General features: G+C 58.3%; 1 protein-coding gene across 1 annotated transcript; it reads right to left on the minus strand.

Annotated features, from left to right (window-relative positions):
• Positions 1-335: 335 nt before the first annotated feature.
• LOC137362546 (cell cycle checkpoint control protein RAD9A-like) lies at positions 336-14,145 on the minus strand (the record flags this gene model as incomplete). The annotated part of the gene is made up of 6 exons (XM_068026934.1): positions 14,017-14,145; positions 12,173-12,243; positions 10,719-10,880; positions 3,730-3,844; positions 689-788; positions 336-486 (listed from the first exon to the last, which is right to left on the minus strand). Coding segments are annotated over exons 1-6 (633 nt in total), but the record flags the coding sequence as incomplete, so codon positions are not given.
• Positions 14,146-14,855: the final 710 nt, after the last annotated feature.

The raw sequence follows: 14,855 nt of genomic DNA on the forward strand, positions 1-14,855 counted from the left end.
CTGAATAAACAGTGACTCTGCACAGTTACACAGTGAGTGATCCTTACCCTGCTGAATAAACAGTGACTCTGCACAGTTACACAGTGAGTGATCCTTACCCTGCTGAATAAACAGTGACTCTGCACAGTTACACAGTGAGTGATCCTTACCCTGCTGAATAAACAGTGACTCTGTACAGTTACACAGTGAGCGATCCTTATCCTGCTGAATAAACAGTGTCTCTGTACAGTTACACAGTGAGCGATCCTTATCCTGCTGAATAAACAGTGTCTCTGTACAGTTACACAGTGAGCGATCCTTATCCTGCTGAATAAACAGTGTCTCTGTACAGTTACACAGTGAGCGATCCTTATCCTGCTGAATAAACAGTGACTCTGACCTGAATCGGGCTCGATGTAGTTTTTGAGGGTCACTCTCCGAGCCTTGACATCAAGGGTCACTTCTTCGAGGTTCGTGGGAAAGTGGATCACAGTGTCTGTGAGTAACCTAAGGACAGAGATAGGAGCGCCAGTCAATACGGGGAATGAAACACCACAATCTGGCCCCCTCCGTCCCCCCCATTCAGAGGGACAGGACACATCCAACACCGACTATCTGGAACTGGAATCTGGCATCAGGTCCCAGAGCATGAGGGCTCACAAGAGCTGCCATCACTCTACCACGAGCACCCACCTCTCCGAATACTCACTTGGGCTGGGCTCGCAGTGTGTTTGGACAGGTGTCTTTTGTGTAGACGGCCTGGAGTGTCTCGCAGTCTTGGAACGAGAGGTTGTGCGTTTTGGTGATTCCTGAAGGCAGCAGGAAAGCAGACACGATTAAACCTGAGAATCAGTAAGCTTACACACAAAGACAGACGCACACACACAAAGACAGACAGACACACACACACGCGCACACAAAGACAGACAGACTGACACACACACACAAAGACAGACACACACACACACACGCGCACACAAAGACAGACAGATTGACACACACGCACAAAGACAGACAGACACGCACGCACAAAGACAGACTGACACGCACGCACAAAGACAGACTGACACGCACAAAGACAGACTGACACACACGCACACACAAAGATAGACAGACACACACGCACACACAAAGATAGACAGACACGCACACACACAAAGACAGACAGACACGCACAAAGACAGACAGACACGCACAAAGACAGACAGACACGCACAAAGACAGACAGACACGCACATGCACAAAGACAGACTGACACACACATGCACAAAGACAGACTGACACACACGCACACACAAAGATAGACAGACACACACGCACACACAAAGATAGACAGACACACACGCACACACAAAGATAGACAGACAGACACGCACACACACAAAGACAGACAGACACGCACAAAGACAGACAGACACGCACAAAGACAGACAGACACGCACAAAGACAGACAGACACGCACATGCACAAAGACAGACTGACACACACATGCACAAAGACAGACTGACACACACATGCACAAAGACAGACAGACGCACACACACAAAGACAGACAGACACGCACACGCACAAAGACAGACTGACACACACACGCACAAAGACAGACTGACACACACATGCACAAAGACAGACTGACACACACATGCACAAAGACAGACTGACACACACATGCACACACAAAGACAGACAGACACACACACAGAGACAGACACGCGCACACACACAAAGACAGACAGACACGCACAAAGACAGACAGACACGCTCACGCACAAAGACAGACTGACACACACATGCACAAAGACAGACAGACAGACACGCACAAAGACAGACAGACACAAAGACAGACAGACACAAAGACAGACAGACACACAAAGACAGACAGACACACAAAGACAGACAGACACACACACAAAGACAGACAGACTGACACACACACACACACACAAAGACAGACAGACTGACACACACGCACAAAGACAGACAGACTGACGCACAAAGACAGACAGACACGCACACGCACAAAGACACAAACAAACAGACACACACATAGGAACATCGGAGCAGGAGTAGGCCATTCAGCCCATCGAGCCTGCACCACCATTCAATATGGTCATGACTGATCATCCACTTCAATGTCTTTTTCCCTACACTGTCCTCCTCATATCCCCTTACATCATTGGTATTTAGATTAGATTAGAGATACAGCACTGAAACAGGCCCTTCGGCCCACCGAGTCTGTGCCGACCATCAACCACCCATTTATACTAATCCCATATTCCTACCAAACATCCCCACCTGTCCCTATATTTCCCTACCACCTACCTATACTAGTGACAATTTATAATGGCCAATTTACCTACCAACCTGCACGTCTTTTGGCTTGTGGGAGGAAACCGGAGCACCCGGAGAAAACCCACGCAGACACAGGGAGAACTTGCAAACTCCACACAGGCAGTACCCAGAATTGAACCCGGGACCCTGGAGCTGTGAGGCTGCAGTGCTAACCACTGCGCCGCCCTAGATTTAGAAATCTGTCAATCTCTGCTTTAAACATACTCAATGACTGAGCTTCCACAGCCCTCTGGAGTAAATAAGTCCAAAGATTCACAACCCTCTGAGTAAAGAAATTTCTCCTCATCTCGGTACTAAGTGGCTTCCCCCTTATTTTGAAATTGTGTCCCCTGGTTCTAGACTCCCCAACCAGGGGGAAACGTCTTAGACAAAGACAGACACACAGACACAAACACAACGACAGACAGACACACACACACAAAGACAGACACACACACACAAAGACAGACAGACACACACAAAGACAGACAGACACACACACACACACAAAGACAGACAGACACACACAGACATAGGAACATAGGAGGAGTAGGCCATTCGGCCCCTCAAGCCTGCTCTGCCATTCAATGCGATCACAGCTGATCTTCTATCTTAACTCCATCGTCACACCCTGTTCCTCAATCCCTCAGTGTCCAAAAATCTCCCTCCCCTCAGTCTGAATCTACTCACTGACTGAACATTCCCAGCTCTCTCCGGGGTAGAGAATTCCAAAGATTCACAACCCTCGGAGTGAAGACATTTCTCCTCATCTCAGTGTGAAATGTCCGAGCCCATATCCTGAGACTGTGTCCCTGTGTTCCAGACTCTCCAGTCCGGGGGGTGGGGATGGGGGGGAAAACAGTCTCTCAGTATCTACCCTGTCAAACCCCTTCAGAATTTTACACATTTCAACGTGATCACCTCCCATTCGTCTAAACTCCAGGGAATATCGGCCCAGTCTACTCAACCTCTCCTCATCAGACACTCCCCTCCTCCCAGGAAGCAGTCGAGTGAACCTTCATTGTCTCCCTCGAGGGCAGGTTTGTGTTTGCACACACAGAGACACAAAGACAGACACAGACAGTCATACGCAGACACTCACAGCGTCGTCTACTCCCCTCCCCTCCTCTGCAGTCCTCCCCCCAACCCCCGCAGTTCTCCCCTCCTCCTCCACCCTCCCCTGTCCTCCCCTCCCCCGCAGTCCTCGCCTCCCCTTCTCCTTCGCCCTCCCCAGTCCTCCCCGCCCCTGCCCTCGCCTCCCCCGCAGTCCACCCCTCCTCCACAGTCCTCACCTCACCTCCCCTCCTCCGCAGTCCTTCAAACTCCTCCTCCTCGGCCCTCCCCAGTCCTCCCCTACCCTGCCCTGACCTCCCCTCCTCCGCAGTCCTCACCTCCCCTCCCCTTCTCCACAGTCCTCACCATATTTACACAGCAGTTGAATGACCAGTTGGTCCCTGCCTCGTCCCAGCACCATCTTGCACCTTTCCACTGTCTTCTCCATGGAGGCCGGGGATTTGAAAACCGCCAGGAGTGACTGCACAGGGTCAGCAGGAGTGGAGAATGGAGGACACATGAAGAGAAAAAAGTGTCAGTCACCTGGGTCTGCGATTCATTCCCCTTTATAATCACAGAGGAGACGCAAGGCAGTGAGGGGGAGAGCACGGGGGAGGGGCCGGGAGACACAGAGCACGGACGAGGGAGCGAGAGGGAGGAGGGGGAGAGGGAGGAGGGGGCGAGAGGGAGGAGGGGGCGAGAGGGAGGAGGGGGCGAGAGGGAGGAGGGGGCGAGAGGGAGGAGGGGGCGAGAGGGAGGAGGGGGCGAGAGGGAGGAGGGGGCGAGAGGGAGGAGGGGGCGAGAGGGAGGAGGGGGCGAGAGGGAGGGGGCGAGAGGGAGGGGGCGAGAGGGAGGGGGCGAGAGGGAGGGGGCGAGAGGGAGGGGGCGAGAGGGGGAGTGGCAGGGAGCGAGAGGGGGAGGGGGAGGGAGCGAGAGGGGGAGGGGGCGAGAGGGGGAGGGGGAGGGAGCGAGAGGGGGAGGGGGAGGGAGCGAGAGGGGGAGGGGGAGGGGGAGGGAGCGAGAGGGGGAGGGGGAGGGAGCGAGAGGGGGAGGGGGAGGGAGCGAGAGGGGGAGGGGGAGGGAGCGAGAGGGGGAGGGGGCGAGAGGGGGAGGGGGCGAGAGGGGGAGGGGGCGAGAGGGGGAGGGGGCGAGAGGGGGAGGGGGCGAGAGGGGGAGGGGGCGAGAGGGGGAGGGGCAGGGAACGAGAGGGGGGGTGGCAGGGAACGAGAGGGGGGGTGGCAGGGAACGAGAGGGGGGGTGGCAGGGAACGAGAGGGGGGGTGGCAGGGAACGAGAGGTGGGGTGGCAGGGAACGAGAGGGGGGGTGGCAGGGAACGAGAGGGGGGGTGGCAGGGAACGAGAGGGGGGGTGGCAGGGAACGAGAGGGGGGGTGGCAGGGAACGAGAGGGGGGGTGGCAGGGAACGAGAGGGGGGGTGGCAGGGAACGAGAGGGGGGGTGGGAGGGAACGAGAGGGGGGGTGGCAGGGAACGAGAGGGGGGGTGGCAGGGAACGAGAGGGGGGGTGGCAGGGATCGAGAGGGGGGGTGGCAGCGATCGAGAGGGGGGGTGGCAGGGAGCGAGAGGGGGGAGAGGGAGGGAGGGAGCGAGAGGGGGAGAGGGAGGGAGGGAGCGAGAGGGGGAGAGGGAGGGAGGGAGCGAGAGGGGGAGAGGGAGGGAGGGAGCGAGAGGGGGAGAGGGAGGGAGGGAGCGAGAGGGGGAGAGGGAGGGAGGGAGCGAGAGGGGAGAGGGAGGGAGGGAGCGAGAGGGGGAGAGGGAGGGAGGGAGCGAGAGGGGGAGAGGGAGGGAGGGAGAGGGGGAGGGGGCGAGAGGGGGAGGGGGAGGGAGCGAGAGGGGGAGGGGGAGGGAGCGAGAGGGGGAGGGGGAGGGGGAGGGAGCGAGAGGGGGAGGGGGAGGGAGCGAGAGGGGGAGGGGGAGGGGGAGGGAGCGAGAGGGGGAGGGGGAGGGAGCGAGAGGGGGAGGGGGCGAGAGGGGGAGGGGGCGAGAGGGGGAGGGGGCGAGAGGGGGAGGGAACGAGAGGGGGGGTGGCAGGGAACGAGAGGGGGGGTGGCAGGGAACGAGAGGGGGGGTGGCAGGGAACGAGAGGGGGGGTGGCAGGGAACGAGAGGGGGGGTGGCAGGGAACGAGAGGGGGGGTGGCAGGGAACGAGAGGGGGGGTGGCAGGGAACGAGAGGGGGGGTGGCAGGGAACGAGAGGGGGGGTGGCAGGGAACGAGAGGGGGGGTGGCAGGGAACGAGAGGGGGGGTGGCAGGGAACGAGAGGGGGGGTGGCAGGGAGCGAGAGGGGGGTTGGCAGGGAACGAGAGGGGGAGAGGGAGGGAGGGAGCGAGAGGGGGGAGAGGGAGGGAGGGAGCGAGAGGGGGAGAGGGAGGGAGGGAGCGAGAGGGGGAGAGGGAGGGAGGGAGCGAGAGGGGGAGAGGGAGGGAGGGAGCGAGAGGGGGAGAGGGAGGGAGGGAGCGAGAGGGGGAGAGGGAGGGAGGGAGCGAGAGGGGGAGAGGGAGGGAGGGAGCGAGAGGGGGAGAGGGAGGGAGGGAGCGAGAGGGGGAGAGGGAGGGAGGGAGCGAGAGGGGGAGAGGGAGGGAGGAGCGAGAGGGGGGAGAGGGAGGGAGGGAGCGAGAGGGGGAGAGGGAGGGAGGGAGCGAGAGGGGGAGAGGGAGGGAGCGAGAGGGGGAGAGGGAGGGAGGGAGCGAGAGGGGGAGAGGGAGGAAGGGAGCGAGAGGGGAGAGGGAGGGAGGGAGCGAGAGGGGGAGAGGGAGGGAGGGGAGAGAGGAGGGGGAGAGGGGAGGGAGGGAGCGAGAGGGGGAGAGAGAGAGGGGGAGCGAGAGAGGGAGCGAGAGAGGGAGAGGGAGGGAGGGAGCGAGAGGGGGAGAGGGAGGGAGGGAGCGAGAGGGGGAGAGGGAGGGAGGGAGCGAGAGGGAGGGAGGGAGCGAGAGGGGGAGAGGGAGCGAGAGAGGGAGAGAGAGGGAGAGGGAGGGAGGGAGCGAGAGAGGGGGAGCGAGAGAGGGAGAGGGAGGGAGGGAGCGAGGGAGGGAGGGAGGGAGCGAGAGAGGGGGAGGGAGGGAGGGAGGGAGGGAGGGAGCGAGAGAGGGAGAGGGAGGGAGGGAGCGAGAGAGGGAGAGGGAGGGAGGGAGCGAGAGAGGGAGAGGGAGGGAGGGAGCGAGAGAGGGAGGGAGGGAGCGAGAGAGGGAGGGAGGGAGCGAGAGAGGGAGAGGGAGCGAGAGAGGGAGAGGGAGCGAGAGAGGGAGAGGGAGCGAGAGAGGGAGAGGGAGCGAGAGAGGGAGAGGGAGCGAGAGAGGGAGAGGGAGCGAGAGAGGGAGGGAGAGGGAGGGAGCGAGAGAGGGAGAGGGAGGGAGGGAGCGAGAGAGGGAGAGGGAGGGAGGGAGCGAGAGAGGGAGAGGGAGGGAGGGAGCGAGAGAGGGAGAGGGAGAGGGAGGGAGCGAGAGAGGGAGAGGGAGGGAGCGAGAGAGGGAGAGGGAGGGAGCGAGAGAGGGAGAGGGAGGGAGCGAGAGAGGGAGAGGGAGGGAGCGAGAGAGGGAGAGGGAGGGAGCGAGAGAGGGAGAGGGAGGGAGCGAGAGAGGGAGAGGGAGGGAGCGAGAGAGGGAGAGGGAGGGAGCGAGAGAGGGAGAGGGAGGGAGCGAGAGAGGGAGAGGGAGGGAGCGAGAGAGGGAGAGGGAGGGAGCGAGAGAGGGAGAGGGAGGGAGCGAGAGAGGGAGGGAGCGAGAGAGGAGAGGGAGGGAGGAGGAGCGGGAGAGGGCGGGGAGGAGCGGGAGAGGGAGGGAGGGAGCAAGAGAGGGAGGGAGGGAGGGAGCGAGAGAGGGAGGGAGGGGAGGGAGCGAGAGAGGGAGGGAGGGAGCGAGAGAGGGAGAGGGAGGGAGGAAGCGGGAGAGGGAGGGAGAGAGCGAGAGAGGGAGCGAGAGAGGGAGAGGGAGCGAGAGAGGGAGAGGGAGCGAGAGAGGGAGAGGGAGCGAGAGAGGGAGAGGGAGCGAGAGAGGGAGAGGGAGCGAGAGAGGGAGAGGGAGGGAGCGAGGGAGAGGGAGGGAGCGAGAGAGGGAGAGGGAGCGAGAGAGGGAGAGGGAGAGGGAGGGAGCGAGAGAGGGAGAGGGAGGGAGCGAGAGAGGGAGGGAGCGAGAGAGGGAGAGAGGGAGAGGGAGGGAGCGAGAGAGGGAGAGGGAGGGAGCGAGAGGGAGAGGGAGGGAGCGAGAGAGGGAGAGGGAGGGAGCGAGAGAGGGAGAGGGAGGGAGCGAGAGAGGGAGAGGGAGGGAGCGAGAGAGGGAGAGGGAGGGAGCGAGAGAGGGAGAGGGAGGGAGCGAGAGAGGGAGAGGGAGGGAGCGAGAGAGGGAGAGGGAGGGAGCGAGAGAGGGAGAGGGAGGGAGCGAGAGAGGGAGAGGGAGGGAGCGAGAGAGGGAGAGGGAGGGAGCGAGAGAGGGAGAGGGAGGGAGCGAGAGAGGGAGAGGGAGGGAGCGAAAAAAACACAAGAGAGGCAGAGAGATAAATGCAAGGGAAAGAAAACGGGGAAGACGAAGGAGATATCGCTCAGCTGAGACAGAGACAAAGAAATAGTGAAGGCTGATTTCTCCAGCAGGTTTCCCACCTCAACAAGCCCCAAAGGGTTTAACAGACTGTGAAGCACTTCTGAAGGTGACTGCCTGTCAGAATGTGAGAAACAAAGCAGTAACTGCGCACAGCAAGATACCATGGTCAGCAAAAAAATAAATGATACAATCAATTCTAGCAATGTACTGACCCTCCGACAGTGCAGCACTCACTCAGTACTGACCCTCCGACAGTGCAGTACTCACTCAGTACTGACCCTCCGACAGTGCGGCACTCCCTCAGTACGGACCCTCCGACAGTGCGGCACTCACTCAGTACTGACACTCCGACAGTGCGGCACTCACTCAGTACTGACACTCCGACAGTGCGGCACTCACTCAGTACTGACACTCCGACAGTGCGGCACTCACTCAGTACTGACCCTCCGACAGTGCGGCACTCACTCAGTACTGACCCTCCGACAGCGCAACACTCACTCAGTACTGACCCTCCGACAGTGCAACACTCACTCAGTACTGACCCTCCGACAGTGCGGCACTCACTCAGTACAGACCCTCCGACAGTGCGGAACTCACTCAGTACTGACCCTCCGACAGTGCAGCACTCCCTCACTACTGACCCTCCGACAGTGCAGCACTCCCTCACTACTGACCCTCCGACAGTGCTGCACTCCCTCAGTACTGACCCTCCGACAGTGCTGCACTCCCTCAGTACTGACCCTCCGACAGTGCTGCACTCCCTCAGTACTGACCCTCCGACAGTGCAGCACTCCCTCAGTACTGATCCTCCGACAGTGCAGCACTCCCTCAGTACTGACCTTCCGACAGTGCTGCACTCCCTCAGTACTGACCCTCCGACAGTGCTGCACTCCCTCAATACTGACCCTCCGACAGTGCAGCACTCCCTCAGTACTGACCCTCCGACAGTGCAGCACTCCCTCAGTACTGACCCTCCGACAGTGCAGCACTCCCTCAGTACTGACCCTCCGACAGTGCACAACTCCCTCAGTACTGACCCTCCGACAGTGCAGCACTCCCTCAGTACTGACCCTCCGACAGTGCAGCACTCCCTCAGTACTGACCCTCCGACAGTGCTGCACTCCCTCAGTACTGGCCCTCCGACAGTGCAGCACTCCCTCAGTACTGACCCTCCGACAGTGCTGCACTCCCTCAGTACTGACCCTCCGACAGTGCTGCACTCCCTCAGTACTGACCCTCCGACAGTGCAGCACTCCCTCAGTACTGACCCTCCGACAGTGCTGCACTCCCTCAGTACTGCACTCCCTCAGTTCTGACCCTCCGACAGTGCTGCACTCCCTCAGTACTGACCCTCCGACAGTGCAGCACTCCCTCAGTACTGACCCTCCGACAGTGCAGCACTCTCTCAGTACTGACCCTCCGACAGTGCTGCACTCCCTCAGTATTGACCCTCCAACAATGGAGCACTCCCTCAGTACTGACCCTCCGACAGTGCTGCACTCCCTCAGTACTGACCCTCCGACAGTGCAGCACTCCCTCAGTACTGACCCTCTGACAGTGTAGCACTCCCTCAGTACTGACCCTCCGACAGTGCAGCACTCCCTCAGTACTGACCCTCCGACAGTGCAGTTCTCCCTCAGCACTGACCCTCTGACAGTGCAGCACTCCCTCAGTACAGACCCTCCGACAGTGCTGCACTCCCTCAGTACTGAGCCTCTGACAGTGCTGCACTCCCTCAGTACTGACCCTCCGACAGTGCTGCACTCCTTCAGTACTGACCCTCTGACAGTGCAGCACTCCCTCAGTACTGACTCTCTGACAGTGCTGCACTACCTCAGTACTGACCCTCCGACAGTGCAGCACTCCCTCAGTAATGACCCTCCGACAGTGCAGCACTCCCTCAGTACTGACCCTCCGACAGTGCAGCACTCCCTCAGTACTGACCCTCCGACAGTGCAGCACTCCCTGAGTACTGACCCTCCGACAGTGCTGCACTCCCTCAGTACTGACCCTCCGACAGTGCGGCACTCCCTCAGTACTGACCCTCTGACAGTGCAGCACTCCCTCAGTACTGACCCTCCGACAGTGCAGCACTCCCTCAGTACTGACTCTCTGACAGTGCTGCACTCCCTCAGTACTGACCCTCCGACAGTGCAGCACTCCCTCAGTACTGACCCTCCGACAGTGCTGCACTCCCTCAGTACTGACCCTCCGACAGTGCAGCACTCCCTCAGTACTGACCCTCCGACAGTGCTGCACTCCCTCAGTACTGACCCTCCGACAGTGCTGCACTCCCTCAGTACTGACCCTCCGACAGTGCGGCACTCCCTCAGTACTGACCCTCTGACAGTGCAGCACTCCCTCAGTACTGACCCTCCGACAGTGCAGCACTCCCTCAGTACTGACCCTCCGACAGTGCAGCACTCCCTCAGTACTGACCCTCCGACAGTGCTGCACTCCCTCAGTACTGACCCTCCGACAGTGCTGCACTCCCTCAGTACTGACCCTCTGACAGTGCTGCACTCCCTCAGTACTGACCCTCCGACAGTGCTGCACTCCCTCAGTACTGACCCTCCGACAGTGCAGCACTCCCTCAGTACTGACCCTCCGACAGTGCTGCACTCCCTCAGTACTGACCCTCCGACAGTGCTGCACTCCCTCAGTACTGACCCTCCGACAGTGCAGCACTCCCTCAGTATTGACCCTCCGACAGTGCTGCACTCCCTCAGTACTGACCCTCCGACAGTGCTGCACTCCCTCAGTACTGACCCTCCGACAGTGCTGCACTCCCTCACCCAAGCTCACACCTTCATTGCGATTTTGCAGTGGAAATTCTCCTGTTGTGTGCCAGACAGGTCAGAGTCGCCCGGTGGGATCAGCACTCCCGACTCATACTTCTGGAAGAACAGTGGTGAGAATAGGAAGCAGGCATAGGCTGATCGGGAGGAATTTACTGTCCGAAGAGTGAGCTGAGTGGGAGAGAGAACAAACAATGTCAACTCAGATATCTGTACACTGACTGGTGTCTCTCAGTCCCTCTCTCTCAGGGTGATATCTGTACACTGACTGGTGTCTCTCAGTCCCCTCTCTCTCAGGGAGATATCTGTACACTGACTGGTGTCTCTCAGTCCCTCTCTCTCAGGGTGATATCTGTACACTGACTGGTGTCTCTCAGTCCCCTCTCTCTCAGGGAGATATCTGTACACTGACTGGTGTCTCTCAGTCCCCTCTCTCTCAGGGTGATATCTGTCCACTGACTGGTGTCTCTCAGTCCCCCTCTCTATCAGGGTGATATCTGTACACTGACTGGTGTCTCTCAGTCCCTCTCTCTCTGGGTGATATCTGTACACTGACTGGTGTTTCTCAGTCCCCTCTCTCTCAGGGTGATATCTGTACACTGACTGGTGTCTCTCAGTCCCCTCTCAGGGTGATATCTGTACACTGACTGGTGTCTCTCAGTCCCCTTTCTCTCAGGGTGATATCTGTACACTGACTGGTGTCTCTCAGCCCCCTCTCTCTCAGGGTAATATCTGTACACTGACTGGTGTCTCTCAGTCCCTCTCTCTCAGGGTGATATCTGTACACTGACTGGTGTCTCTCAGTCCCCTCTCTCTCAGGGTGATATCTGTACACTGACTGGTGTCTCTCAGTCCCCTCTCTCTCTGGGTGATATCTGTACACTGACTGGTGTTTCTCAGTCCCCTCTCTCTCAGGGTGATATCTGTACACTGACTGGTGTCTCTCAGTCCCCTCTCAGGGTGATATCTGTACACTGACTGGTGTCTCTCAGTCCCCTCTCAGGGTGATATCTGTACACTGACTGGCGTCTCCAAGTCCCTCTCTCTCAGGGTGATATCTGTACACTGACTGGTGTCTCTCAGTCCCCTCTCAGGGTGATAGATATCTGTGCACTGACTGGTGTCTCTCAGTCCCCCTCTCTCTCAGGGAGATCTCTGTGCACTGACTGGTGTCTCTCAGTCCCCTCTCTCTCAGGGTGATATCTGTGCACTGACTGGTGTCTCTCAGTCCCCTCTCTCTCAGGGTGATATCTGTGCACTGACTGGTGTCTCTCAGACCCCTCTCTCTCAGGGTGATATCTGTACACTGACTGGTATCTCTCAGTCCCCTCTCTCTCAGGGTGATATCTGTACACTGACTGGTGTCTCTCAGTCCCCCTCTCTCTCAGGGAGATATCTGTGCACTGACTGGTGTCTGTGTCGCTCTGTTGAGTTTTGATCTATGTTCAGATGAGAATACTCACTCCTTCCTCCAGGGCCTCAAGGTAACATTCCTCTCCAATGCGAGCTAGTGCGTGTATTGCCCTGGCGATCACTGTGCAAAAAATAACGGCACGATTCAGGTCAAGTACAGAGTGTGAAGCTATCTGACTGCACAGCAACGGATGGCAGCTTAAGTACAGAGCTGGTAAATTGTTTTCGAAAGCTTCAAGACATTGGCAACCACGACAAGGTGCATTCATACTGAGTTTCACTGAACACTAACATCCTGGGTGCAAAGCAGACTTCATGGGCTGCATTCACTGACCTCTGAGTCAAAGGCCATCGTTCAATCCCCCTCCAGAGACATGAGGGAAAAGATCATGTATAAAATGTCAGTGCAGTACTGAGGGAGCGCCACGCTGTCAGAGAGTCAGCGTGGTATCAGAGGCATTGAGTACAAAAGCAGACAAGTCATGCTGAACCTTTATAAAGCTCTGGTTGGGACACAACTGGAGTATTGTGTCCAGTTCTGGTCACCACACTTCAGGAAGGATGTGAGGGTCCTTGAGAGGGTGCAGAGGAGATTTACACAGAATGGTTCCAGGGATGGGGGATTTGAGTTACAAGGTTAGGTTGGAAAAGCTGGGGTTGTTCTCCTTGGAGCAAAGGAGATTGAGGGGTGATTTAATAGAGATGTACAAGATACTGACAGGTTTAGAGAAGTTAAACAAGGAAAAACTGTTCCCATTAACTGATGGTACAAGGACTGGGAGACACAGATTGAAGATTTTGGGTAAGAGATGCGGTGGGGGGTGGGTGGGTGAAGGGATGTGAGGGAGAACTTTTTTACACAGTGGGTGGTAATGATCTGGAACTCACTGCCCACGAGGGAGGTGGAAGTGAAGACGATCAATGATTTCTAAAGGAAACTGGATGGGTCATTGAGGGAAATTAACTTGCAAGCTACAGGGATCGAGCGGGGGAGTGGGACTGAGTGGATTGCTCTGCGGAGAACCAGCATGGACTCGATGGGCAGAATAGCCTCATCCTCCACCGTAAATAACTCAACGTGGCTAACAGTCATTGGCAGTGGCCGATTTCAAGGGGCACCTTCAAAGAGGAGAGGCTGCATTTGCGTAGCACCCTTTGACAGCTCAGGACACCCCCCCCCCCAGCCAGCGAAGGATACGGAAGTGTCGGTCATTGTTGCAGTGCCGGAAACGCGGCAGCCAACAAGCGCACAGCAAGATCCCACGAACAGAAATGTGATGACGACAGTTTTTGTTTGCGGGGTCGGGGGGTGGGGGGGGGGGGGGGGGAAGGGCGGGAAGGCGGTCACTTTGAGAAGTCAGAGTTCTGTCGTGGGTGGGTTGGTTGGTTGGTTGGTGGGGGATCAACGCGGCATGGTCAGCGGTCAGTTTGTGGGTGGGGAGGGGGTCAGGGGATTGAACGAGGGTGGGGGGGTCAGAGTTCAAGGTGGTGGGGCACCAAGTGGGGGGCAGGTCTGGGAACGTCAGGGGTCATCGGGGTAGCAGATAATTATGGGAGGGTTGGGGGTCAGAGGTTAGTTCTCAGGCCAGTACGTGATCAAAGCGTCAATTTAGGAGGTCAAGTGTCAGTGTGGGGCCAGGGGTCAGCGAAGAAAGGTCAAGGATCAGGATTGGGTGAAAGGGGTCAGTTTATGGGGGTCAGGGGCCAATTTAGGAGCTGAGAGATCATGGAAGGGGTCAAGTGTCACTGTTAGGCCTCAAGTGTCAGTTAAAGGGATCGGGGTCAAGGGATGGTTTGGGGAGGGGTCAGGGGTCACGCTCGGAGCTCATAGGTCAGGGATCACTGAAAGGGGTGAGGGGTCGGTTGAGGGGGTCAGGGTAGGGGGCTACCTTACCGGTCACGTTGCCGCCGGTCACCAAGCACCTCATTGCCGCCGCTGCAGAACGGGCCTAGGCCCGAAGCCGCGGCCTCGCCTGCTTTTCGCAGACGCTTCCTGCTCGCCAAACCATCCTGCACCCCCATTGGTCCCATTCCGCAGGCACCTGCAAACAAAGTCGACCCTGGTTGGCCAGCACTCTTTTCCGCCCCGCACACCAGGTCCCGGATGCGGGGCAGGGGAGACACGTGGCCGCTCCTCCTTAAAGCGGCAGCGACCACCATCAATTATTGCCTTGGATCGCAAATGTCTTAAAGCGGGATCATCCCTTATGAGAAGCGTCAACAAATTCCACAATTCTTTCCCTCCATTTATTTATTTCTCTGAAATTAACTCTCTCGCACAGCAGGGATAAGGAGCCACCTGCCCGCCCACCCGAAACTCTGAATTACACTGGCATCACCCAGTGTCGTACTGAGGCCCACACCCAGTAAGCTATTGAGGACCAAACTCTCCTGTCCGCCCCCAGCTCCACTCCCTCCACACACATACGCACACCAAGGGCAGCAAAAACTCTGTCAGTGTACAGATATCACCCTGAGAGAGAGGGGACTGAGAGACACCAGTCAGTGTACAGATATCACCCTGAGAGAGGGACTGAGAGACACCAGTCAGTGTACAGATATCACCCAGAGAGAGAGGGACTGAGAGACACCAGTCAGTGTACAGATATCACCCTGAGAGAGAGGGGGACTGAGAGACACCAGTCAGTGGACAGATATCACCCTCAGAGAGAGGGACTGAGAGACACCAGTCAGTGTACAGATATCTCCCTGAGAGAGGGAGGACTGAGAGAC

The sequence above is a fragment of the Heterodontus francisci genome, unplaced genomic scaffold (genome assembly GCF_036365525.1).
Source record: "Heterodontus francisci isolate sHetFra1 unplaced genomic scaffold, sHetFra1.hap1 HAP1_SCAFFOLD_2325, whole genome shotgun sequence".
NCBI lineage: Eukaryota > Metazoa > Chordata > Chondrichthyes > Heterodontiformes > Heterodontidae > Heterodontus > Heterodontus francisci.